At 36.3% G+C, this 26,265-nt stretch overlaps 1 protein-coding gene across 1 annotated transcript; it reads right to left on the reverse strand.

The window, feature by feature from the left end:
* Positions 1-26,265, reverse strand: LOC110038281 (transmembrane protein 120 homolog). Its single transcript, XM_020743071.1, has 10 exons — positions 25,878-26,265; positions 25,717-25,795; positions 25,546-25,640; positions 24,277-24,381; positions 24,088-24,167; positions 11,585-11,675; positions 11,408-11,515; positions 4,054-4,140; positions 397-465; positions 1-302 (listed from the first exon to the last, which is right to left on the reverse strand). Exons 1-10 carry the CDS (start codon positions 26,139-26,141, stop codon positions 147-149), a joined length of 1,134 nt encoding a protein of 377 aa, XP_020598730.1. The 5' UTR covers positions 26,142-26,265; the 3' UTR covers positions 1-146.

Here is a 26,265-nt window from a genome sequence, read left to right on the forward strand (position 1 = left end):
TTACAAAAAGACACATGTAGCTAAATCAAATAATATTTTACAGGGTTGATTTTAATTATAAGATGGACATAATAATAATCAATACTCAATTTATAAATATTAACTTAGCAGGACCAAAAACAAATTTCTCAATTTTTTTTTTTTTCTTATCTCAAATATGTGGGTGAAGGCAACTGATCAAGATCACTTTTGCTCTTACTCCTCTTCATGGCTTTGAATCTTGATTTTGCCAAGAGAGTCTCAACTGTGTTGGCGAAATTGCCCACTGCCATTAGGACAAGAAGAGCCCCACAAACCACAACCTGCAGCAAATTGGAAGATCAGAGATTGAGAATTTTTGCATTTTAAGCCAAAGACAAAGGAATAATTGGGGTTTCGGGAGCAGAAAATCGTTGCCTGCCACTCGGAAATTACGCCGACAAAAGCGGTGCGGAGTAGGAGCATTCCGACATAAGCTTCAAAGCCCTGAGGTTTGGTTCAGAAAATAAGAATTACAATCAGTTGGAAAGATTTTGCTTGACTTTTACTAAGGTTAACTCTACCCTGAAGCTAAAATAAATAAGGGCCATTTATATACATAACACACTATTCTAATGTATTAATAAATCTCACCTGAACTTTCATATCTAAACTCATAACACATAAATATTTAATATCACATGAAAATAGTATTATTATTACTTTTTAATAGACATATACACATTTTCTTGCATAAGTTTAGGTGTAATTAGGTGCTAGGTATGTGAATTTCTCAATAAATAAATAAATAAACTCTGAAGCCTGAACCATAGCTGTAAGTTTAAGTGACACAACTCTGCTGCTAAAAGGATAAAGAGAAGGGCATTTACATACACAACACCCAATTCCTACTTATTTACATGTCCAACACATAAACATTACTTTTACATTATAACACCCATATCTTTTAAATCACATAAAATATCACCATTTTAACTTCAAAAAAGTTAAACAAAACTTTTCATGCATAGGTAAGATGACATACATGTAAAAATTGGAGCTTAGGCGTTAGATATTTAAATACACAAGAGATGATATGTATGTCGATCTTCCTAAAAAGATACTTCAAATATAGAAATTTTAATAAAGGGAACAAAATGGAAGGAGTTTTTGCTTTTTCCTTTCTATTTAATGGATGCAATTTAGAAGTGCAAGGGTAACAAGAATGTAATTTTTTTTTTGTTTGGATGGATGTGATTCAATTGCTTTCAGATATTATTTTGTGTTTCTTATAGAATTGACATGCAAATAAGGTTGAGTGCAAGCGGCACGAGTGAGTGTGTTATATTGGTGTCTAACTTAAGGGCAATTTTGACTTTTGTACGCCTAAGAATAATTTAGTCATTTATCATTATTATTGTTGGCTATAGATAGGCTTGTTATGTCTAGGATTAGGAGACGGCATGAGATTAAGTTGGGAGTCTTAGGTTTAGGGTTTGGGAGAGATTTCCTATCTCTCGAATTGTAGGAATTAGGAGAGATCACCTACCTCTCGAATTGTAGGTGTTTCTCTTTGTATTCTTGTTGATTTGTTTGAATTATTGAAGAAATATTATGTTTGCCCTAATTTATGAGATAATGTGCGCATTTGGAGGTCGGATCATATCAAACTGGTATCAGAGCATCAAGATTTTGGGAATCGAATCAGAGGATCGAAAGCTAAAACAAACTACGATTTTCTAGGCGACGATTTCAGCTTACATAATCCTCGATCCGATTTGCTCTATTGTTCGCGCACCAAGTGAGGACGAATCGGCGTACAGAGACCCGATCTCTCTCGGATAAACGTGATCGCAACATTCAAAAACTAGAGTTCGTGTCTTTGTTTCTGGATGGAGCGGGAATATGCGAGTTTCAGGTTAAGCACCATGCTTCATGATCAAACCCTGCGATAAAGTACCGATCAGAGCTTGTTGGGAGACGTGACTGGAGGGCATGTTGCCTTCATGACTGAACCCTCCAATACACTCACGATCAGAGCTTGGATTGACATGATCGAGGGCACTTGACTTACAGTGCAGTTGTGATCAAAGCTAGTTGAGAAGGCCGCATGGGGATTATGACTTACAGAGACCCGAAACTCCCATAATTTTTCAATTCCAAATAGGGTGTCGGTCTCAAATCAAACCGAATCGACGAAGGTTTACTATCTCATCGTATCTCGCGATACAAACATGAATTAAACTATTTGAAAATCATCGACGACAATTCAACGTATAGAGGGTTTCGTCTTTTGTGATCGAAGATTTTTTTGGGAAAAGTGGCAGCAAAAAAGTAAGTGATTTTGAGAAGAAATTAGAGGAAGAAATGAGTTAAAATAGATGTGGGAAGAAAGAAAAGTTCGACACCATAAAAAATAGGTTTTATTTCATGGAAAACCAAATGGAGGGCCAAATCGAAAGCATGGGAAAAATTTGAGAGATGATAAAGAGGCTCATTGAGATACAATCCAAGATTCTACCAGCAGCTCAATTTGCAAAATCTAAAAAGAGATTGAATGTGAGGAACATGAAGAGAAAAACATCACTATCATGAACCCCCTCTCAAGGCTCCGATGGAAGGTGGATTAGAGATTTACGAGGGAGGCGGTTGGGCTGAAACACGAAGAAGAGATTATGCAAGAGGTATGGATGAGCATGAAAAGAAAGGAAAAAAGCAAGGAGGCGATATGGTTATGATCAAAGGAGAGAGTTTTACCCTTGATACATGGGGGGAACAACGGAGGGAGAGGAAGGGGTGGAGATTCTAGGGTTAGGAAGTTGAAGATGTCAATCTTTGAGGGGAAATACGCACATGGGTTGGTGTATCGGGTGGAGCAATAATTCAGTGTGAATGGGTTAGATGGGGAAGAGAAGCTCATGGCGGCAAGATTGTGTTTAGAGGAAAAGCCCTAGCCTGGTTTCAGTGGAGGGAGGCTAGATACGCGATTTATTCTTGAAATGAATTTTAAGGATTGTTCATTGAAATGTTTCCAAGCCAATCGGGCTAGCTGAAGCGTCGTATCGAAAGGCTACAACCATGACGATACCAAAAGCTCAAACAATAGAAGGCCACACGAAGGCCGCAGGGGACAAGAATAATGGGTCACGACCATAAACGACATTGAAGAGCCTTACAGAGATAAAGATTATGGAGAAGTGAACCAAGATATTATGTTTTCGATGTGATGAGATGTTTACCAGGACACCCTTGCAAGGATAAAAAATTACAAGTTCTCATAGTGCATGATGATGATGTAGAGGATGAAGAAATAGAGAACTGTGGTGGAGGGGAACAATAACTTTTTCCCACCTCGTTGGTGCCTAAGGGCAATTTATAAAAATTTATAATTATAGTTATTGGGTATAAATATGCTTGTTATGTCTAGGGTTAAGAGGAGGCATGAGATTGAGTTGGGAGTCTTAGGTCTAGGGTTTAGGAGAGATTTCCTACCTCTCGAATTGTAGGAATTGTGAGAGATCACCTACCTCTCAAATTGTAGGTGTTTCTAATTGTATTTTTGTTGAGTTTGAATTATTGAAGAAATCTTACGCTTGCCCAAATTTCTATAGAAAAATGTGTGGATTTGGAGGTTCGATCGTATCAGAGTAGTGAAAATTGTGAACAGGGTAACACAGATTTGGAAATTGCTCAAATTTATTGTTTTCAAATTCGTGGAAAACAGAAGATTTAGGGTATTATAAATCTTCAAAATATTACCTTCTTATTTCTTTTTCTTCAAAACAAAAACCAACTAAATTAAAAAGGGGCATTTACATACATGCCACCCAATTCCTATGTCTTTGCATATCAAGCACCTAAACTTAACTGTTTATTATACCACCCAACCTTTTCATGTATATGTTAGATGGCATATATGTAAAAATTGAAGTTTAGGTGTTAGATATGCAAAACATAGGAATTGAGAGGTATGTATGTAAATTTTCCAATTAAAAAAAAAACTGAAAATAATAGATACTATAGATACTGCCCAAGAGCCCCAAAATAGTTTGGCTGTTAGTGCACAAAAACACTAAAATTATGTGCTTTCCTCACCTGCAAGATGAAGAGTATAGGGTATAAAAGCCACAATTGACCTTCAACACCAGCAGTTTCTCCCCAGACTACATCCATTCTCTTTGCCTGGAATGACAAGACAAAGTCCTTCACCGATTAAGGAATATATTCATCATTCCCATAACAAAATTATAATTTGAAGTTCCGAGTAAGCAAGAAAAAAAGCAAAATTACATACATACCACACAATTCTTATGTATTTACTATTTACATATCTAACAAATAAAGTTTGATATTTACATTATAAAACTTTGGTGGCATAAACTTAAGCATGAAAATGTGTATTTTATTTTTAAAAAGTTGGTAGAAGTAACAATTTTGATGTGGTATTAAAGATTTGAGTATTATTTATGTGAATATAGAATTTTAGAAGTTAGATATGTAAATAAATAAGAATTGTGAGGTGCATATGTAAATGCCCAAAAAAAATTTTTTGAATCAAAACTGAATTTTACAGTTCAATCATATGGTAGGTTAGATATAAAATAAAAACTTCCTTGCAGCCTAAATTAGAAAGCTAATGCCGCAATAAAAATAATAGGCTGCCTTTGGTAATTTAGTTTAGTGATAAAATTGCTGTTTAAATTGGAATATGATTTAAGAAAAACTGTTGAGCAAAATAAGTTTAGTAAAGTGCCAAAATAGTCCTGTGACCATTTACATGAGATTACTTTAGTCCTAAAATCTATAAAAATGTTAAATTAGCCTTCGGATTCTTTTAATATTGGCTAAAATAATCCACAGGACTATTTTAGGCCCCATTAAATTAGTATGGGAACTACATTAATATTTTTATAGATTTTTTGACTAAAATTAAACCCTACAAAGAGTTAGGATACCATTTTGGAATTTTCTCAAAAGTTAATTTATTTTTAAAAACCAATGAGCAGACTATAGAAACAAGTGCTTTAAGAAAGTTAGTTTCTTGTTTTGAGAAGTCAAATGGCCCAAAAGAATTGTAGCAATTGGGTGATTGGTTTTGGGTAACTGTTCACATAAGCCCACTAAGCCGATGAGCTAACATGTGATGATTATAAGCATTCATTAAAAGGGTTAAATGAGTTGTAGGCGCTTAATATAAGTACAAGTGCTCTTCATGATAGTATATTTGTAACTTTTTTCAAATATACAGAACTAAGATCAAGTTTTAACAGCGCATGTTCAAGTGTGAGTGAACCAAGCTTCAAAATGGAAAACAATATTTCATAAAAATATAAATATATTATAAATGTGAAAGTATTTTAAATAACTATAAGAAAGCAATTTTCATACTATACTATAGTTATGCTTACTTGATGTTAGTATATTATTTTGATAAAACTCCAAAATCCCAACGGGCTGTTTGGGATCAAATTTGGTTTTTGATTTTTATTTTTTGTTTTTGTTTTACTTTGTTAATGTTTTTACTCAAATTTAAAACATGTTTGGTATGTTATAACATGGTTAGTTGTTTTTAAATAACTAAAAAAAATTTGTAGATGTTTTGAGTGTTTTTAAAAACAAGCTAATTTGCTTTTGAAAAAAAAAAGCAAAAAAATGAAAACAATACACTAAACATACATGTTCTCAAAGTAATTAAAAAAAAAAAACAAAACAAAACAAAAAACAGAAAGCAACAGTGATCCAAACAATCCCTAAGAAAATCCTTAATCATTTTCCCTAGTCTTTGTGGTAACCAGCTAACTCCTTTGCAGAACTCAACTAGGTGCCCAAGATCATGCCATATGGGATCAAATTTACGGAATTCCACAAACTTGTTTGACAGGCATTTGTACGTCCAACGACCACACAACCTTAATTTGAGTCACATCATTAAATTCAAACTGGTGCCAAACAAATCAGGCCATGATCTCTCATGTATTCCAATTGTTAACTTTCCTCAATGCTTCACTACGATTGGCTTGTAATGTTTAAGTGGGAAAAATACATACTCCTTGGACTCATTAGGCTCCGTAATCTTCTTGCTCTCATTCATTTACATCTAGCAGGATTGATGATTCAATCGAACAATTGAAATAAAAAATGATCAATGCATCAATTACGTCCTGATCAACATTGGTTTGGCAAGGAGAATCCCCTAATACTTTGATGACGATGAAGAGGATAAGATAAATTGATGATAACAGGAGTGACTCTCCAATCTTCCAGGCTTTTGGACATTTTATGAATGTTAAGGTTTCAAGTAACCTTTTCTTGGACTTATGTTAGTTTGCTTATGTTAGCCATCAATTGTGTTGCTCGGCCTTGATTTTTTTATGATCGATAAAGGATGAGTAGAGTGTAGTTTACTTACTAAATTATGAACTATGATAACCACAGTGATACTTTAGATGACATGGTCATACAATGTTTTCATTTTATGCAACTTTTCCTATATTGCAAAAAATACTTCCAAATTTTATGTGCAATATTTTAGTAGGGTAACTATCATCTTACCCTCCAAATTCTGTTCTTCAACAAAAAGTCATCATGATCATCATAAAAAAAAAAACAAAAAAATTGTTGAACCAATGAGGCTACTCAATTGATGAGCTCGTTTAGATGATCACAATAATGCATTAAAAAATCCTAATGGTTCATATACTTAGTGCAAATACGAATGCACTTATCTAAAAAGAGAAATCATGAAAATTAATGCACATATATGAAATGCTCTTTAAACAATACAATAGTAGTATTTTCATATATACAAGAACTAGATTTTTAACCACATGTGCACAACTGGATGAATAATGCCCTTAAAATGAAATAGTATTTTCAGGAAAATTTAAATATACTATATATTCAAAATTATTTTAAATATATTTTTAACCCATCATATTATTCAAAATATATTCAAAAGATACAGCTTTAGGGGTTGATTGATAAAAGATTTAACTCGAATTTAACTTAAATCTTGTAGATAGAAAAATGTCAACATTTAAATACTGGATTCAATAAATCTAGTTGCATTTAAATTTCTTCTCAGTTTTGCCTTAAATCCAGGATTTACTAACTCCTAGTGTTAACCGATTTTGCTAAATCCTTCTTGGCCGAATTTACTAACTTTTGGTGTAGGCAGAATTTAGCAAATCCGGATTTACATGATTTATTAAAATTGCTAAAGCTGTTACCATACAACCCCTTTAACTGATTCAACCTTAGCAAAATATTTACCATAAAATCTAAAATCCCAAACAAGTTGTAATTCATTTTCCTCTGCCTTTATGAGATCACTCAAAGTTCCCATATTCGATCAATATGAGACCAACTTCATGAAACTATGTTACCTAGTTAGCAAAACTACATAAACCTATTTCCAAAACATAGCAAAATCCTTATATGATGGGTAATGAATACAATTTATACTTATTGAGATTAAGAAAATTTCATACTTTCTTAAGTAGATACTAATATTTTGACTAAGTGCTTTCAAGGAACTAGAGTATTCAATGTCAGAAATGCTTTCAACGTTCTACTCGTTACACAACATCACATTTAGTGTTGACTTCAATGATAAATTTCAAGTGACCGGTTATTGGTTTATTGATTGCCTCTTTATGCATATATGTGTATTTGGCAAACAAGGGTGAGGAGTCATTAGAGTAGAGTTTGATCTAATACAGAATATTTTATTGTGATATTATTATGGATTGCAAAATCTTTTCAATAATCATAATGATAACATGTTTCTATGATATTCATAAAAATTATCACGACTATTTAAATAAATTCTTTTGGATCATAAATAGTGTAATCATAATAAATAAAGGTTTATGATCCTCTTATCCACAGTGATTGCTATTGTAATGGTTTATTGGCCCTGAGAACATGAAAAAAGAATCATAATCATAGTCCAAGCTAATTTTAGCTTTTGAGGGGGAGCATACTTGGCAACTATGAATGTCTCACGTCGATAGATTAAGTAAATGTTCTCATGATCACCTGCCCCAACCCCAATTCATATCATGCAAAATGCAAACTCATCATACTGCATAATTATGTTATGACGGTGTTTAAGGGCAATTAATCTTTAATTAGTCAACGAACAATTTAGTATTGTATTAGTCTAAGGACAACTTAGTCTTTTATTGTTTATTATTGTCGGGTGGCTAATAGGTTTAGGGTTAGGGTTATGCATTAAATTGTCGACTTGAGCCGTGGGATTATGGTTTGGAAGAGATCACCTACCTCTTGAATTGTAGGTGTTTATCTTTATATATTCGGATTGTGCTGTTTTATTTTGATGAAATAAAATATTTGTTTGCCCTAATTTTTGTGAAAACATAATCTTGGTTCGTATCAATTTGTATTAGATCAACTGATCTCTGGGAAACAAGAGATAGGATTGCGACGTCACGATACAATGGTGTTAGCCGAAGACGGAATCTTAATATAGTCGCGGGAAAGAGTGAAAAGGGAAGCCATCGACGAGAACACTAGTGGAAAAGCCGACAAGATCGAAAAAATATTACATCCGTAGTCCAAATGTAGATCTACATCCGGACTCCAACGACTTCGTGAAGCTTGGTACATAAAAATCGGGACCACATTTAAAGCGCAAGTTTAATATTTTCTTCTATAAATGTGGAGCCCGACCCGGAGCAGAGTACAAAAATATTTTTTCCATGAAAAACAAAATTTAGTGCTCTGTAATTGTTGAAGCAATCTGTGGTGTTGTTTTAAGTGGAACCTGCAAGATTTGTGTACATTTTTTTGTACCTTACTTTTACCCTGCTTGTACCCTGAGGTATTCAAGGTATATTTGATTGGAATCAGGTCACCTCAGAGAACAAAAATTGCTTAAAACAGGAGTACACATTGTTTCCAACAATTATAAAGCATTACATTATGTTTTTTTGGAATAATATTTTTGTACCCTGATTGTACCCTACTTGTACTGGATGTTTTCAAGGCATATTTGACTAGATTCAAGTCATCTCGCATAACAAATTGCTTAAAAAAAACACCACACATTGCTTTCAACAATTAGAGATCGCTGCATTTTACTTTTCATGGAAAAAAATATTTTTGTTCTCCGATTTACCCAGTTATAGCTTCGTATTTACAAAAGAAAATGTTAAACTTACGAAATATGTGACCAAATTTATATATGTCATCTGTCACGATGTCATTGGAGTCCGAATGTAGATCAACATCCGGACTCCGTATGTAATATTTTTTCAACAGGATCATGACGTTTCCACATAATCCACAATTCGAGCCAGTTGTGAGGCCGACTAGATCGCAACATACAAGCGACGCCTTCGTGACCTAACCTTGCGAAACAATTGCGATTCAAGCAAGTTGGGTTGTCGAAGGGATGGCATAATACATGTGTCGCTGTTATTACTGAGCCTCACGAAAGAATCGTGATCCGGAAGAGCTGAGAGGTCAACAAAGGGATCATAGCATAGAGGGCCTGCAGTATGCACCGCCTTTGTGACTGAATCTCAGAATACAATTGTGATTCGCACACATCCGGGAAGAAACAATGGGATCGTTGCATAAGGAACAACACATGAGCGATACAATCATCATAAGAGCTTTGCTAAGACAACGATATCGCGATGCAGAGAGCTAGCTAAGAAGCGAATTGCATTCGTCATACAATAGCAGGATTGCGGCGTGCCAGACGCGATACACTCATGATCTGAGATCCAAGAAATCATCGACTAGATCGGGCATGCCCTTGTGACCGAGCCTCTCATGAGTTGGGAAGCGACAATGGAGTTGTGATATTCCTGTTGGGATTCAAGCTAGTAAGGAAGCAAAAGGCAAGATCACGATGTAAAAGGGTTTCTCGTCCACGGAGGGGAGGACCACCGTAGTAGAAGAAATGAAGAAGAAGATAAAAAAATTTCACACAAAATTGCCTGTTGCAGGATTCAGTGATAGTGTCGAGTATGGGTGCGAGCAACAACACTTGGAAGAAATAACACGACATTCAGAAGGATTGAAAGAAAAGAAGCAGGCAGGAACAAGCGAAGGAGTCGGGAGCAAATTCGAGCTACATTATCTGGAGAGAATTGCATATCATCTAGAGGTTTGGAATGAGCGATAACAAGCAAAACGAGATGACATGCAATTCGAGGCTGAAGAAGATCAATTTGAAGGATTTCGGCTGGGAACAAAAAACTGTAGTGGGTGGGTCACCGGAAAAGGGTTGCATTAAACCACACCAGTGTCTTTTGCTACAACAACCTTCCAGCAGAAGGCGATTCAAGAGTAATGAGAACGAGATAAGTGAAGAAGAGAAAAGAAGTTTATAAGAGAATGATTTAAACACAACAAAATATTTAGGAGAATGACCATATGGTGGTGCTTTATGATAAACTCGGCTTATGCAAGACTTTAGTGACGCTCAAGGCTATGGCGAGAGCAATTCAAGGATGCGGGGTTGAGATTCTTGATCAAATTGCATAGCATGGAAGATACACATGATAAGAAGTTGACAGAGATTCTAATGATCGATGAGCAACTGGATGAGTTGTTTGGGGCAGCAGTATCCTCCAAGATTGATTTGAAGTCAGAGTACCAACATATTTGGATGGGGCCAAAGGTTATGCACAAGACAACATTTCAAACACATGAGGGACATTATAAAATTCTAATTAAATGGAAAAGATTTTCAAATGATGACGTCATGTGGGGAGTCATACGACTTGATCCAGCAGCAAATTCCCCCCCCCCCCCCCCCCCCCCCCCCCCCCCTTCTTTGGGAGGGGAGTATTGTTATGCCAGAGCTTAAGAGCAATTTAGTCTTCTATTATTCTAAGGGCAATTTACTCTTTTACTATTTATTATTGTGAGATATAAATAGGGCTAATATGTTTAAGATTAGGGTTATGTATGAGATTATGGTTTTGAGTCTTAGGTTTAAGCTTTGGAGGAATTGTCTGCCAATCGAATTGTAGGTGGTGGGAGTGATCGCCTACCTAGGGAATTGTAGGTTGTGTTGTTTTGTTTTAATGAAATAAAATATTTATTTGTCATATTTTTTGTGGAAAAATCATCTTGGCTCGTATCAAATTCATAAAAAAAATAAATAAGGGCATTTACACACATACCACCCAATTTATATATATTTACATATCTAACACCTAAGCATAACTTTTTATATTTATATCACCCAATCTTTCATATCACATAAAAATTAACCACCATTTTAACTTTTAAAACGTGAAATACATCTTTTTATGCATAGGTAAGGGGGTATGTACGTTAAAACTGAAGTTTACATGTTAGATATGTAAATACATAAGAATTGAGTGGTATGTATGTAAACCTTCCAAATAAATAATAAGCAAACTAAGAAACAAGTAACAAATGTGATGTAATCCCATGGAATCACCTTTCCCAAAGCTATGCGAGTATATAATCGTTGACGTTGATATCTATTTTGAAGGAGCATGGCAAAACCTTGCATGATAGCCCATACCAAAAATAGTTGCACCCCTTTCTGTAAAAGCTTGAAAAGTTACATCTTTTATCATCTATAAAATAGCAAAAAAATTAAGCCAGTAATGACCTGCTTATTGGCACAGTTAGGATTCCCTTTTATCTCCCAAGTGAGACTAACAAGAGCCATCAACATGGCACAATAGTGATGATATACCCACCTACAGAAGTCAGATCAAGAGAACTGAAATAAGAAGTAACATTGGCAAAAAGATACAAGAAAATTTGGTATATTTTAACTAAATAACAAACACTTAATCAGCATAATTAGGAGTGTACGTCCGAGTGGCAGGCATTGCACAATAGGGGTATTTACAGACATACTACCCAATTCCTATGAAATTACATATCTAACACCTAAACTTTACTTTTACATTTCTGCCACCCATATTTTTCCTAACGAATAAAAAATACCACTATTTTAACTTTTAAAAGGTGAAATTCACCTTTTCATGCATAGGTTGGGTGGTATAAAGAAAAAAATTAAACTTTGGGTCTTAGATATGTAAATACATAAGAATTGGGTAGTATGTATGTAAATCCTATAAAGTATTTCTTCGTGAAGAAGTAAAAAAACCCGGACAAAATTATTCTCAGGAAATGTGAGAAACAATTAATAATTACAGTGTAATAAGTAGAGAATGAGTTCCCAAAAACCTACAAGTATGTTTATTAATTTATAATTATCGAATAACTTTCATATCAACATAAGTATGTCCACATATTTAATTTTAACCTCATCAGTCAATTGGGATGTATGATTGGACCAATCTTTCTACTAAATGAAACCTAAATTTTACATGATAGATTATATAGCAAGTCTATCATATGAAATCCCGAATCAATATATTCATGCATAAATTTAAAACTATTCTTCCGATCTTTGATTTAAACCTTTAATTACAACATCTCTCCCCTCATCTGCTATAAATCCCATTCTCATCTTATTATTCTTGAACTTTAATAAAAAATATTAGATGTATCACTATCAAGTTCTCCCCTCTAGCTAGAAAAATACTTCACTCTCCTCCATAAATCTTGCTTAATCCTCCACCCTTTTGTTTCTCTCAGACAACCTCGAATTAACAACCAATAACAACAATGAAGTGTGATCGCCAACAGCAATGCCCTTCATCTCTCTCTGTTCTGCAATCTAGTACGCAACAAGTAGGACAATTACATGTCAACCGAAATATTTGAAATAACAATGTCTTTGCTTCCAGTAATACACAATATTACTAGCCTGTTTAGACCCGATCCAACCGAATTGTAGAAAGCATATTTCAGATCACTTCTAAACTTGTAAAGCATTAGATAATAAAAAGGGAAATTTCCATACATAGCACACAATTCTAATGCATTTACATATCTCATTTCGAACTTCCATATTTATACATAGCACTTTGGTGTTTTAAACCTATGCATGAAAATGTGGATTTCACTTTTAAAAGGTAGTATTAGTAATATTTTTGATGTGATATTAAAGATTTGAGTGATATGAGTGTAAATATGAAAGCTAAGGTGATACTGGAGTTAACTCAAAACACAATAGAAAAAGCAAATATTATTATTGAAAGCAAATAGACAATTCCAACCAACACATTTGAAAGAAAAAATACTGCAACAAACACAAAGAAACACAGCTAAAGTGTATCCCAAGGGTGTTGGATGTTGGCTAGGCGGGCTGGAATGGGAAGGATGGAGTGTTAAACAGTGACGAATTCAGAAGGTAAGGCTTCTGGAAGGTGGATGAGGTGTGGTAGGGCTGGTGGGAGGCTGGAACAACAACAAAATGGCAAAACAAAGGTGTTGCGATTGGCGACAAGGAAGGTGGAGGACTGGGACAGTGAGGTCAGCGAAGCGGCTGGAAAGTTATGGGTTGCCTGAAACAGCAAAAGGGGGAGCTGGCAGCTGATTCAGAAGGAGGATACCAGGGATTGCGGGAGGGAGGTGGCTGAAAAGAGGAGAATAGCAACAAAGAACAGCAATGGCGCCAGCTAAGAGGAAATAGGCATGACATCAAAACGAGGTGCCACGACCCGACCCGACCCGAAACTTGGAATTAACCAAGGAAGGTACAGACGATCGAATAGTGAGAACAAAGTTTTCTATATTCATTTACATTTTAACAAATAAAAAAGCACTAATTAAATTAAATTAAACGATTATATTTAAATTTACCTCGTTGTTGGATGTTCACGTCTTCTATAAATATTTTCACTTTTATGACTCATCTTTTAATCTCTTAATTAAACCTGAAAAATTAATTTAAAATAACAGTAAATTTGAACAAAACCAGTGAATATTTATACTCCTAAACTACAGTAATACAAGGGAAATGAAGATCAATATAAATGTTAATTAAGCATTTAATCAATCAATACAAACATTTGATGTTATTCAATGAATCTTACTATATAAATATCATGTTTATATCATTCTATATATGTATAACCGTTACAAAAGCACCATCTCAAAATTATAGCACAAGGTACTTTAATATCAATATTCTTTTCCATTTACGTGGACTGATATATTAACATTTTCCTGATAGTACCATAAAAGAGTGACATCATCCTAATCAGATATGCATATACAAGTAATCAATATAAACATATAATTCACGTGCTCATCACATTCAATTCAATATTCTATATGTAGCATACACCAATGTGTGATAGTAAGTAGTTACATACATTCATAAAAATGTGACAAATAAATGAAAGAGCATATAAATCAAAATAAAACTTGTACAAGTATCATTATCTACTAATGCAAAATAGTGGAGAAGAACCAAAATATTACCATATATTAAAGGTATGAGTACTCATCCCGGTGATAAACAATCAACTTGCTCTTAACTTGTATTAATTCTATCAAATTATAACCTATAAAATATAAAATATACAATTATTCTTTTACTTAAATGTGTTTTAATTGAATTATGAATTACCGTTGTATTGCACTACTTTAATTAGAATTTTAATAATTTAAACTTTATGTTTAATTATTGTAATCAAAATTAATATTAAATATTATTAATTTATACAAAAATACTTCTAAGCATTAAGACCCTAATAATTTCTTTAGGGCTTGAATCAAATGCACTTAAGTTTAATATTTAAATTACTTTTATCCTCTTCAAGAATCATATTCCTCAACGCAAGCTTCTTTCTTCTCGAGGTGCAATACCCAACTTGTCTTCCTTCAAGATCGCACGCTTCTTTCTTCTCGACGTGCAATACCCAACTTGTCTTCCTTCAAGATCGCACGAGGACTTTTTTCCACACGATCCTGTCTGCGAGCGAATCTAGATCGCACAAGAGCTCCTCAATAGAGTCGCTGCAATGTCGACTCCTCAGCTGCTCGACACCAACATCGAGACCTCCTGCCTCTTCTCTATGTGCAATGCTCGGCTTCAATCCTTATAGCTTCTGCTTTGCATCGAACCCTCTGAAGCTCGACACCGATAATTCTGCAAGCTTCCTCATCGTTAGCTGGGCGAAAAGCCTAACTTAGGCTCCATGTCTCCCGCGTCGATCAACTTCCAGATAAGTTAACTCGCATCTACGGCCAAAAAGATGCATGAAATATCTCTTTGGCTTCATGAAACACTCGCTTCACCTCCCCCTCTTCGGCTTCCCAACTGTTCGATTGCTCTCCATCCTTTGACTAGCCAACTCTTCACTTCTGCTTCAGTTTTCTCTCCCCCGATTAACTGAAACTGGACTTCAGAATCTTCCCCACTTAACAAAAATTTCATCCTAAAAATTTCTAAACATACCTCAAATCATTTCTCATTAAGCAGATCAACATTAGCTATCCATAAATTTCATGAAGATAGCTAGGAGTCATTTATTAAGATGAAAACTAATCACTATGGGCCCATTTGAGAACGAGGAGGGAGCCATTCCTTTGTAGAGAACGAAAACAAAACATGAAATGCTTGTTTGGTAAATTCCAATCAGCGTAAGGTGTGTCGACCACAACTGCATTTCCTGACCACTTCTGAACACCAGATATCAAGTGGAGTGATCGTTGGCGGGATCCCGCTTCCTTTTCTTCAAACTATCAAGATCACCTACGGAATCCATAATTTCTTCCGGTGCAGACCCAAGTTTAAAAATTTGGTTAGGCTTCGTAGTTCTGATTCTTCAAAGCTCTCGCTTTAACCCTTTTTCTTAAAATTTTTCGTCTCTTTCCTTTTTGTTTGCTTAGATATCTTCGGTTTCAAACCTCCCTTAGCCATGAAACTCTCACATCCTTTTCTTGGAAGCGTCGAGCTTGCCTGTAGTAGCCATTAATGTTCCAACGATGAAGCTCGAAGCTGTTGCTTGCTTCTCCCTTGCTCTCTAGCTTGTTTCGGTCTGAAATCTGGTTTCTTAACATTATTGGTAGTGAAATGATCGTTGTCGAAAGCGAACAGAGCGCAACGACTAGGTTATTGGCGACAGAGAAGGTGTCTTCAAGGTAAGCATCGAGAGAGGAGAGGAGTGAGGTGAAAGATTGGAGGGAGTTGGCTTCGGTGTAAGAAAGTAAAAAAAAAATATTTATTATTCAAACGATAGTATAACTTTAAGAACTTTAATTTTATACTGTTATTTTTTTAGGTTGCTTTAAAACGAAATTTTATAAATGGAAAAGTTTTCACCTAAATGAAGCCTATAAGGTAAAGACCCGATACAAGATGACTCAACTATACTTCGGATAAAAATACTGAAGCAAGAAAGTTTACTAGGAAAATACTCTTATATATAAGAAAATGCCAAACTCATTAGACCACATCACCATCAACAACTGTAGGTTCTTCAGGCTCACTATGAGTAAGGGAATATACGAACATGCCTAACATGTGAGCTTGGTTGACCTTGGGTAGGAGTTAAAGTTATAGACTCTATCTTTTGCTGCCCACCTACAGCCTCCTGTGAATGAGCTTCACCTGATTTCGGATCTTCAGCATTTTTTTTGGCCTAGAGATGGACAACATCTTACTATATGACCAGATTGACAACACCAATAACAAATGTTAGAGCCCATCAAACATTCACATTTATGTAGCCTTTCTTATTTGACACAAGTGACTACAATATCTTGAGTCGTGCCTACGCTAACTCTATCTGAATTGTTCTTTGGACTTTTTCCCATTGGATCCCTTTGATTCATCCACATGTTCTTCTTCAACACCTTTCATCTCATGCATCTCATCACATTTCAGAGAAAGTTAATAATTGATTTTCACTAATCAAGCTTATTCAACTAATACCGAGTATTCATCGATCCCCAAAGACACCAACAATTGTTTGATCAAATCTTTTAATCGTGAAAGCAATCTGGGGCACTTTTCTTCTAAGGCAACAAATAATTATGGTGCATACCTTGATAATGCAGTGACTTTTGTTTCGCATTGCATGATGGTTTTCTCTCCTTGCCTCAACTTGATAAACATGTCATACATCTGTCGTCGAGCAAATAGAGGTATAAATCATTCTCTGAATAGCTCCACGAACTCCTCCCAACTTATTATCGTATGTGGTATGTCCCCTAACCTGCCTTGACGTTGTCACGTCACCACCTTTTGACTTCTCCATCCAGCACAAAAGTAGCTAACGACACTTTGTTTATCCAGGCAAACTATACGATCGAGTATCTTCTCTATCCTCATTTATTAGTTCTCCGGTTCAATCGGGCCTTCAGTTCTCTTAAACAAAGGTGGATGCAAATCTTAAAATATCTTCAAATACTTATCCAAAACAACTGTATCATTTCTGATAGATTGTGATTTGAACTCTTGAATCAGCATATTAATTGTCAATATTATCTCGGTCGAGGCATTCGTGTTCATATTTATAGTAGTTGTACTTCGTTTTCTATAAGATTCTCTTCTTCTATAATTTCATGCGTATCACTGTCTGAATGGATATAACTATTAATTTTAAATTTTAAATTTTTATTTTTATTAAAAATTCTTATAATTATTATATAGGCTCTTTCATCATAATTTCACTAATCAATAATAAACTATCTCTGATACCACATTTGTCTCGACTGAACCAGGGGTTTGGAATTAACTAAGGCGGGTATAGATGAAAACTAAGATTTTTATATTCATTTAAAATTTAATAAATAAAAGAGTTACTAATTAAATTAAAATTAAAGTAATATAGTTAAATTTACCTCATTACTGGATGCACGCGTCTGCTATAAACATTTTCCCTTCTATCTCTCATCTTTTAACTATTTAATTAAATAGGAAATGTTAATTTAAAATAACAGTATGTTTAAACAAATCTAGTAAATACACATACCCATAAACTACAATAATACAAGGGAATATAAGATTAATATGCATGTCAGTTAAGTATTTAATAAATCAATATACACATTTGATGTTATTCAATGAATCTTACTATATCAATAGCATGTCTATATCATTCTATACCTATACAACCGTCACAGGAATATCGTATCAAACTTGTATCACTTAAAGTATTTCAATATCAATGTTATTTTTCATTTACATGCACGGATATATTAATACTCCCCTCTAATACCATAAAGGGGTGACTTCATCATACTCAGACAATCACATACAAGCAGTCAGTATAAACATATCATTTATGTCTTCATTACATTCAATTCAATATACAATATATAACATACATCAATGCGTGATAGTAATTAGCTACATATATTCATAAAAATGTGATCAATAAAGAAAAAAATATATATTAAAATAAAGCTTGTACAAATATCATTATCTAATAATGCAAAATAGTGGAGAAAAATCAAAATATTACCGTAGATTAGTACTCACATCGATGATAGACAATCAGTTTGCTCTTAATTTGTATAAATTCTATCAAATTATCACCTACAAAAAATTAAATGTTCAATTATCACTTTAATTAATTTTGTTTCAATTTAATTATGAATTATTGTTGTATGACATTATTTTAATTAGAATTTAAATATTCTAAACTTTAAGTTTAATGATGGTAATCAAAACTAATATTAAATATTATTAATATATACAAAAATACTTTTAGAATTAAGTCCCTAACATTTCTTTAAGGCTTGAATCAAATGCACTTAAGTTTAATGTTTAAATAAAAACAATTTCACGACCTCAATGATGACCCTGTCTCGTTTTTTAACCATGTCAAGCAATTTGGATGGGAATGAAAAACTTGTTCCCGCACTCGAGTCTCTTTCTTCTCGTCGTGTAATACCTAGCTCGTCTTCCTTCTAGATCGCACGAGAGCTTTGTTATCAAACGATCTTGTCTATGTGCGAGAGCTGCTTTGGACCGCACGAGAGCTCATCTACAGAGCTCTGCAACGTCGACTCCTCCGCTACTTGACACCGACACTGAAACCTCCCGCCTCTTCTCTGAGTGCAATGCACGCCTTTGCTCTCTATAGCTTCTCCTTCGCGTCGAACCCCTCGAAGCTCGACCCGATACTTCCTCAAGCTTCCTCATCGCCGACTAGGTGAAAACCCTAACTTAGGCTCGACGTCTACTGCGTCGTTCGACTCCCAAGTTGACTCACCTCTACCATCCCCCCTAAAAGTATCTCTTCGACTTCCCGAACCTCTCGCTTCACCTTCGCCTATTTGGCTTCTCAACCGTTCGATTGCTCTCCATCAATTGACTGTCCGACTCAGTTCTTCTCCTTTGATTTTCTCGTTTCCTCTTCCCTAGTTAACTGAAACGGGGCTTCACACGAGGGGTGTGAAAAGGAAAGGTTGAAGATAGATACTTCCTCATAAACGAGTTACAGCCGTAGCTGCACCTCAGACGATCTACAATCGGAGCACCACTCGTCATGGGATACAACCCTACAAGGAAGATACTGGGACACTGATGGTTGTCCTGAACAGAAACAAGAAAAGTAGAAACAAAAAATATATAATAATAGAATAAATATGAGTGGGCCCGAGGGCAAGTTGACACTCCACAGCATCAGAAATCCTAGACCAAAACTGTCCAAGAGAGCAGGCGCTGTGTAGGCTTATGCGAGAGGCCCGCATCCCGCTCTGAAGCGGGTGACGCATGCGTCAGTTTCTCGAGGCTGGGGGAGCTTCGACCTCATTCATTGAAACTTATGTCTGCACATTGAAAGTGATGACGATGTTGTAACCTCTCGAGGCTGAAAAATCTTTAACTGTGGCCCTAAAATCATCTGGATCCCGTTGTCAACTACATTCTCCCTAAACACAAGAGTTTTCCTCACATGCGAGAAGTCATCCTTATAGATTCAACCTTTTGGGGGTACACTATGGAATTGAATTGAGACCTCGGGTCGTATATTCTGCTGAAACCTCCCAAAGTAACCTAGGATGGCTCAACCGGATCTAAAGTGAGAGCAGCCTGAATCTCTCCAAACGGTGGCAGCCATGGTGGTAAACTATAGAGCAGGACTTCCTAAAACTCTCTCCATACTAACTGGCCTATCTCTGAAACCGGCTCTCTTGGCTCGCTCTTCTTTGTCATCACCAAAATTGATCAAACTGGTGCTTCTCTATTGTTAAGGGCACCTGTAATCTCAAACTCCGCAGATGATATAAAGACTATGTGCTATCTATCCTTAGTGAAGAAGTATGTGTTTCTGAACGCATCATGTCGAGTCTTGCGGTCAAACTATCATGATCTCCCCAATAAAAAGTGACAAACATACAGCTGGTTCCCAATCGACAATTTCACGACCCACCTCATGACCCTGTCTTGTTTTTTAACCATGTCAAGCAATTTGGATGGGAATGTATATGGATCGTGAGGCTCAATTTGTCCACCATATACGCATATGCCACATTATTGCTACTTCCTCCATCGATGATAAGACCACATATCTTTCCCTTCACAGTGCAATGGGTGTAGAAAAAACTGTGGCGAAGCCACTGTCGATCCCTCAAAGCCTCAATCTATAAGACCAGTCGAACTACAAGCATCTCGCCCTTACCTGGTGGAAGATGATACTCATCATCATTTTCTTCAGCGGTCTCCTCTTCGCTCACTTCATCCACGACACTTTGTTCATTCAAGGGCACAGCTCAACTCATGAGACAACTAGAAATGATGTATCCAAAACCATGACATATGAGGCATTTCTTGGCTGGAACTATAGTAGGTGTGTTGCTCTTCTAATGTTTCTTCTTACTTTGAATGGCTTTGTTCTGCTCCTGACCAGCCTGCTCCACTCTTTGAGACGTGCTCCTCTAGAGGACTCCAACTGTGGGTGGTTGTCTGACTAGTGGTGATTGCATTTTTTGCTTATGTGTCTCTCCACTTTGAAGGCTATAGTCAGCATGTCCCTCAATATCCAATAGGGTACAGTTGAACCACATTATGACTCATTCAACTCGCTTTAACTTAAGTTGCATAACTTCTGTGTGTACACTGATAACCCCCCTGTTGAAGATAGTGAAGCTTCAGGAAAATATCTTAGCAATAGTGTGGGGGTAGGTATTGTCGTTGCATCTCCTTCTTCTTTTTCTCCTAAGAAATGATTTTGTCACGTCCTTCTGTCTAACTTTCCCTTAAAAGTTCTCCCACCACAAAAAAACATTCTTCTTTAGTTTGATGGCGACGAGCTTCATTCTTTTGTCATTGAGCACCTCCTTGTATACAAAAATCCGCTCAACAGTCTTCATCCACTCGAGGAAATCATCTGAATCCATTGTCCCCTTCAAGTTTGGTAGGTCCACCTTAATTCTGAGATCTTTGTATCCACCAATATGCACGTCATCTCCGTATCTTCTAACATCCAATCCACCTTCGTATCCCCTATAACAAGCATCTCATCGCTGAATCTTCCAATAGACACTTCAACTCTAGGCCTCCACTGCTATTGTATCCCTAAGCATTGTGACCTTTCTTCTCCTCTAGAAGAATCATCCATATGAAAGGGATTCAAGTGATTTTCTTGCTCTCCTTCACAAATTTCACTATTACGGTCGACGGTGGTCCCGTCCTGGATTCTTTCCTCAATGGCATCGAGTCAATGTAGCAGTTAGCGAAGTGGTTGTTGTATGTTGTCCATGGTAAATTCCTGTGCAGATTTTGACAATCGTCTTCCTAGAACGCGATTAGGGCTTTGGGTGTAGCTAGGTGGAAAGCGGCGAGGTGGGTAGAGATTTCACTATTACGGTCGACAGTGGTCCCGTCGGTCGACGGTGGTCCCGTCCTGGATTCTTTCGTCAATGGCATCGAGTCAATGTAGCAGTTAGCGAAGTGGTTGTTGTATGTTGTCCATGGTAAATTCCTGTGCAGATTTTGACAATCGTCTTCCTAGAACGCGATTAGGGCTTTGGGTGTAGCTAGGTGGAAAGCGGCGAGGTGGGTAGAGAGAAGAAAATTTTGGGGGGGGGTGATATGGGGGATGCTAGAAAAACTAGAATAGGATTAGGGTTAAGCTAGCTCTGATAGCAAATGCTACCAGAGTTAACCCGAACTAATATAGGAAAAACAAATATTATAACTGAAAACAAATTGGTTGTTACAACAGACACACTTAAAATGTTAAAAACAACAACATACACAAACAAACACAAGTATCCCAAGAGTAGAGGAGGTCGGCTAGGTGGACTAGAATGGGAAGGTTGGGGTGTTCGATGGTGGTGGGTTCAACATGTAAGGTTTCTATAAGGTGGATGGGGTGTGGTAGGGCTTGTGGGAGGATAAAACAGCAAAAAAAGCAGCAAAGAAAAGGGGTTGCATGTGGCAGCAAGGAAGGTGGAGGGTTGGGACAGCAAAGCGAGAGGCCGGGACAATGGCTGTGAACTAGAATGGGAAGGTTGGGGTGTTCGATGGTGGTGGGTTCAACATGTAAGGTTTCTATAAGGTGGATGGGGTGTGGTAGGGCTTGTGGGAGGATAAAACAGCAAAAAAAGCAGCAAAGAAAAGGGGTTGCATGTGGCAGCAAGGAAGGTGGAGGGTTGGGACAGCAAAGCGAGAGGCCGGGACAATGGCTGTGAAGGGAAAAACTACAATAAAACAGCAAGGACAGCTGATCTGATGCTGTTGGAAGGCTGTATGGGCTGCCGAAAACAGAAAAAGGGAGGACTGGTTGTTGATTCGAAAGGAGGACAGCAAGGACTGTGGGAGGGAGGTGGCTGGAAAGAGGGGAACTGCAAGAAAGAATAGCAACGGCGGCTGCACTGGGCGACTACAGCGAGGAAAGAGACATGGAATCAAAGCGAGGGATACGAGGAAGAAAAATTTGAGGAGAATACTCCCTCAGGAACGAGCTACAGTCGCATCACCACTCAACTATTGGAAGAAGGTCACCACCTCGGACAAGCTATAGCCAAAGCACCACCCACCTCTGGATATAATCCTAGAAAGGAAAAACCGGGATACAACAGTTGTCCTAAAAAAAAACACAAAAAAATGTGATACATGATATATATATATATATATATATATATATATATATACCCCTAATAAAAAATGGTGTTCAATTTGCTCATGCCAGCTAAGAAATATAATGTCCCCACACCATGTAAATCATATAAAGGAAGAATGGCAAACGCTCTTGATCTTATTAATAAAATATGTCAGAAGTTCCTAATTATCAAATTACAAAGAAAGAAATTGTTTGGGCCGAAGTATCCAAAAGTAAGGGCTCATAAATATGACTGCTAAAGACACAAATTCTACCTCTTCCTCCATCTAAAGTATCCACCAACAAATTACTTCGACTAAATATTATCAAAAAGCCTTTAAAGCTTATAATTTTAACTTGAAATGTAGAATAATCTTCACACAATCTTTAGCAATTAAGTCTGCAGGTTTTTCTAGGAAAGGGTGTAATGCCTGTCGAGGAGGAAAAAAATGCTAGGCATAAATAAGCTTGGGGCTTGTTTGAGATCACATTTTTTTTTTATTTTACTTTTATTTTAAAAACATGTTTGTTCAGTTTTTTTTTTTGTTATTAAAAATATATAAATTTGTTTTTAAAAATAACCAAAACATCTTATAGTTATTTTGAGTGCTTTTAAAAACAACTGAACAAGTTATACCATATCAAATATATTTTGCTTTTAATTAAAACATAAACAAAATAAAATAAAATAAAAATCCAAAGTGATCCCACAGATCCCCTTAATATCTAGAATCAAATGTCTTCATAAAGTATGTATACATAATGATCCATTGAGCAAATACAAACAAATATAGCCAAACATGAAAGAGAAATATCTACACATAGGAGCTGTATAACAACGGCTTTAACAGCTTTGGTAAATCCTAGAAATCCGAATTTACTGAATCCCGCAACATTAGGCTCTAGTAAATCTGGAATTTAAGGCAAAACTAAAAAGAAATTGAAAAGAAATTGGATTTACTAAATTCAAGATTTAAAAGTTGACATTTTTCTATCTGGTGATATTTAAGTTAAATTGACTTCAATTTATTACCAAACAGCCTCTTAGAGAAAAGAAAGCTTTGCAAAACTATTTTTTGAAAGGCATAATTTTATGCAAGTTGATAATGACCCAAGTTAACAAGCAGAATTCCGATCACCGAATTCCAAACAAAGTTTAATGACAGTATAATAAGGACAGCAACATTACCAGGGACGAATGTCGCTTCCATTAACTCTCAATATATTTTCCCGCAAAGCTAAACTGGTGTAGAGAAATAAGAGCCAAGCCTGAAGAAAAATTGGGCGGAACATAATAAAATTTAAAAAAAAAACAATTCAATAAAACAAGACAAGTTATTGCCTACATTTTGAAATAACAATTATAGCAAATTTATACCTGATATAGCTGAACAGGCAATGCTGGAAAGCATCCATCCCACATCCAAGACCTTAAGAAAATCAACAGGGACGGAAATAGAAGGAACAGAAATGCCGTTCTATCCTGCCAAATCAGAAAATTCAACAATTCAAACCAACTGTTACAAATGAAGATTGTGCAACAATCAGGATACTATTTGCACAATACAATGACATTTTTTTTGGAAGATTTACAAATAGACTACTCAATTCCCATGTATTTATATATCTAACACCGAAGTTCAATTTTTATATACATGCTACCTTTTCTATATACAAAAAGCTGTATTTCACTTTTTAAAATTCAAAATGATGGTATTTTTTATGTGATATGAAATATTTGGGTGGTATTAATGTAAAAAGTATAGTTTAGGTGTTAGATGTAAATAACTAGGAATTAGGTGGTATGTATGTAAATGCCCCTTTTTTTAAGTGCTTTAGTGTCGAAGCACAAGACTCGCACACACACGAGTGACTTTAGTCGAACCTACAACCTCTAGGATGGATATCTAAGCCTCAAACAAGCAAATGGACAACTATACGGTCAAATTCAAGCAATACTACAGCCAAATTGGTGTTCACATAATATCAAAGCACATTATACAGGAGGTTTTTAAACCAGTGATGATTAAATTGCCCAAAAAATAGTTGGAACATTTACATACATGCCACATAATTCTTATGTCTTTACATATCTAACACTTAAAACCAACATTCAAACTTACATATATATCACTCAAATCTTTAACATCACATCAAAAATAGCACTTTGTCATTTTCTTAAAAGTGAAATACACCTTTTCTTGCATAAGTTAATGACAAATGTAAATATCAAACTCTAGGTGTTAGATATGTAAATACATAAGACTTGAATGGTATGCATGTAATTTCCCAAATAGTTATAGCTACTACAAAAAAGAAACCAAATGTTTCATCTGCTGCCAATTTAGTTGAGAATTTCAAAGGAAAAGTGATAAGACTTAAAATGAATGACTTTCGTTAATCTCTCCCTAGCAACATAAGGGCACGATATTCCAAGTGGAATTTGAGAACGAAGATAAGAGAAAAGCTTCACTTCGGCATGGATTTGGGTATATTTCAAGCGTGAGCAATGCTACCACACAAACAAGGCAGGCCTATTGAACAGAATCCGTCTGAGAGATTGCTCGCTTGACCATCAGAAAATCACCGTCTTTTCTAACGATTCATCCTTCACAATATAGATAAAAGATTGATCAATAATTCTTACCCTGTAGCTGTTGTACTCCTCTTTGACCTTCAGCCGCACCTCTTTCCGCCTCGCGCGAACGTTTATAGGCCCAAGGAATAAGTTCAAGAAACGACCTAATAACAAAAATAGCGAATTCAAACTGCCAGAAACGAAATCCAATTCCAATAACAAAAAAGCATATCCACCAACCGTGATCCTTGCTAGGAAGAAGGAACGCCGCATCTCCATCGCTAAGCAGGCATTTCGCCTTGTAGATCTCCTCTACCACCTGCAGCGAATCCAATAGGTTACGATTGAGATCCCAATGCAAGATGAACAGAAAAGGGCGAGAGTTGGCGAAGAGAAGCAACCTTCTCCGTTAATTTGTGGTCGAAGAAGGGCGATTTGGAGGCGGTGCAGAGAGAGGATTGGAGTCGACGGAGGTCGGATTCAAGGGCAAGGGCGCGCTGGCGGAGGGATTGCTCCTCGTTCCAGGTGCGGGATATGAGTTCCGAAGCCGAATCCTGGAGCTCGCGAGCGACATCTGAAACCCGCGATGCTTCGTATTGAAGACGTAGGTGATCGGAGTTCTGAGCGCGGTCGGCTCCGCCGCCGCCGTCGGCGCTGTCACTCATCGCCCTCCTGTTCTTAGCCGCGCGGGGACGATGCGACTTGGATATGGAAATAATTACGGTCGGGGAACCCCGAAACCTCTACAGATGGCGCGTGCGGAGACACGTGCGGAGAGAAGCGGAGCGA

The sequence above is a fragment of the Phalaenopsis equestris genome, unplaced genomic scaffold (assembly GCF_001263595.1).
Source record: "Phalaenopsis equestris unplaced genomic scaffold, ASM126359v1 Scaffold232356, whole genome shotgun sequence".
In the NCBI taxonomy this organism is placed as follows: domain Eukaryota; kingdom Viridiplantae; phylum Streptophyta; class Magnoliopsida; order Asparagales; family Orchidaceae; genus Phalaenopsis; species Phalaenopsis equestris.

Coding starts and splice junctions, on each gene's coding strand:
- LOC110038281 (XM_020743071.1), bottom strand. CDS start 26,141: ATGAGTGACAGCGCCGACGGCGGCGGCGGAGCCGACCGCGCTCAGAAC. Junction 11,516..11,584: donor CTAACTGTGCCAATAAGCAG/GTCATTACTGGC, acceptor AAGCTTTTACAG/AAAGGGGTGCAACTATTTTT. Junction 466..4,053: donor CTATACTCTTCATCTTGCAG/GTGAGGAAAGCA, acceptor ACCAAACCTCAG/GGCTTTGAAGCTTATGTCGG.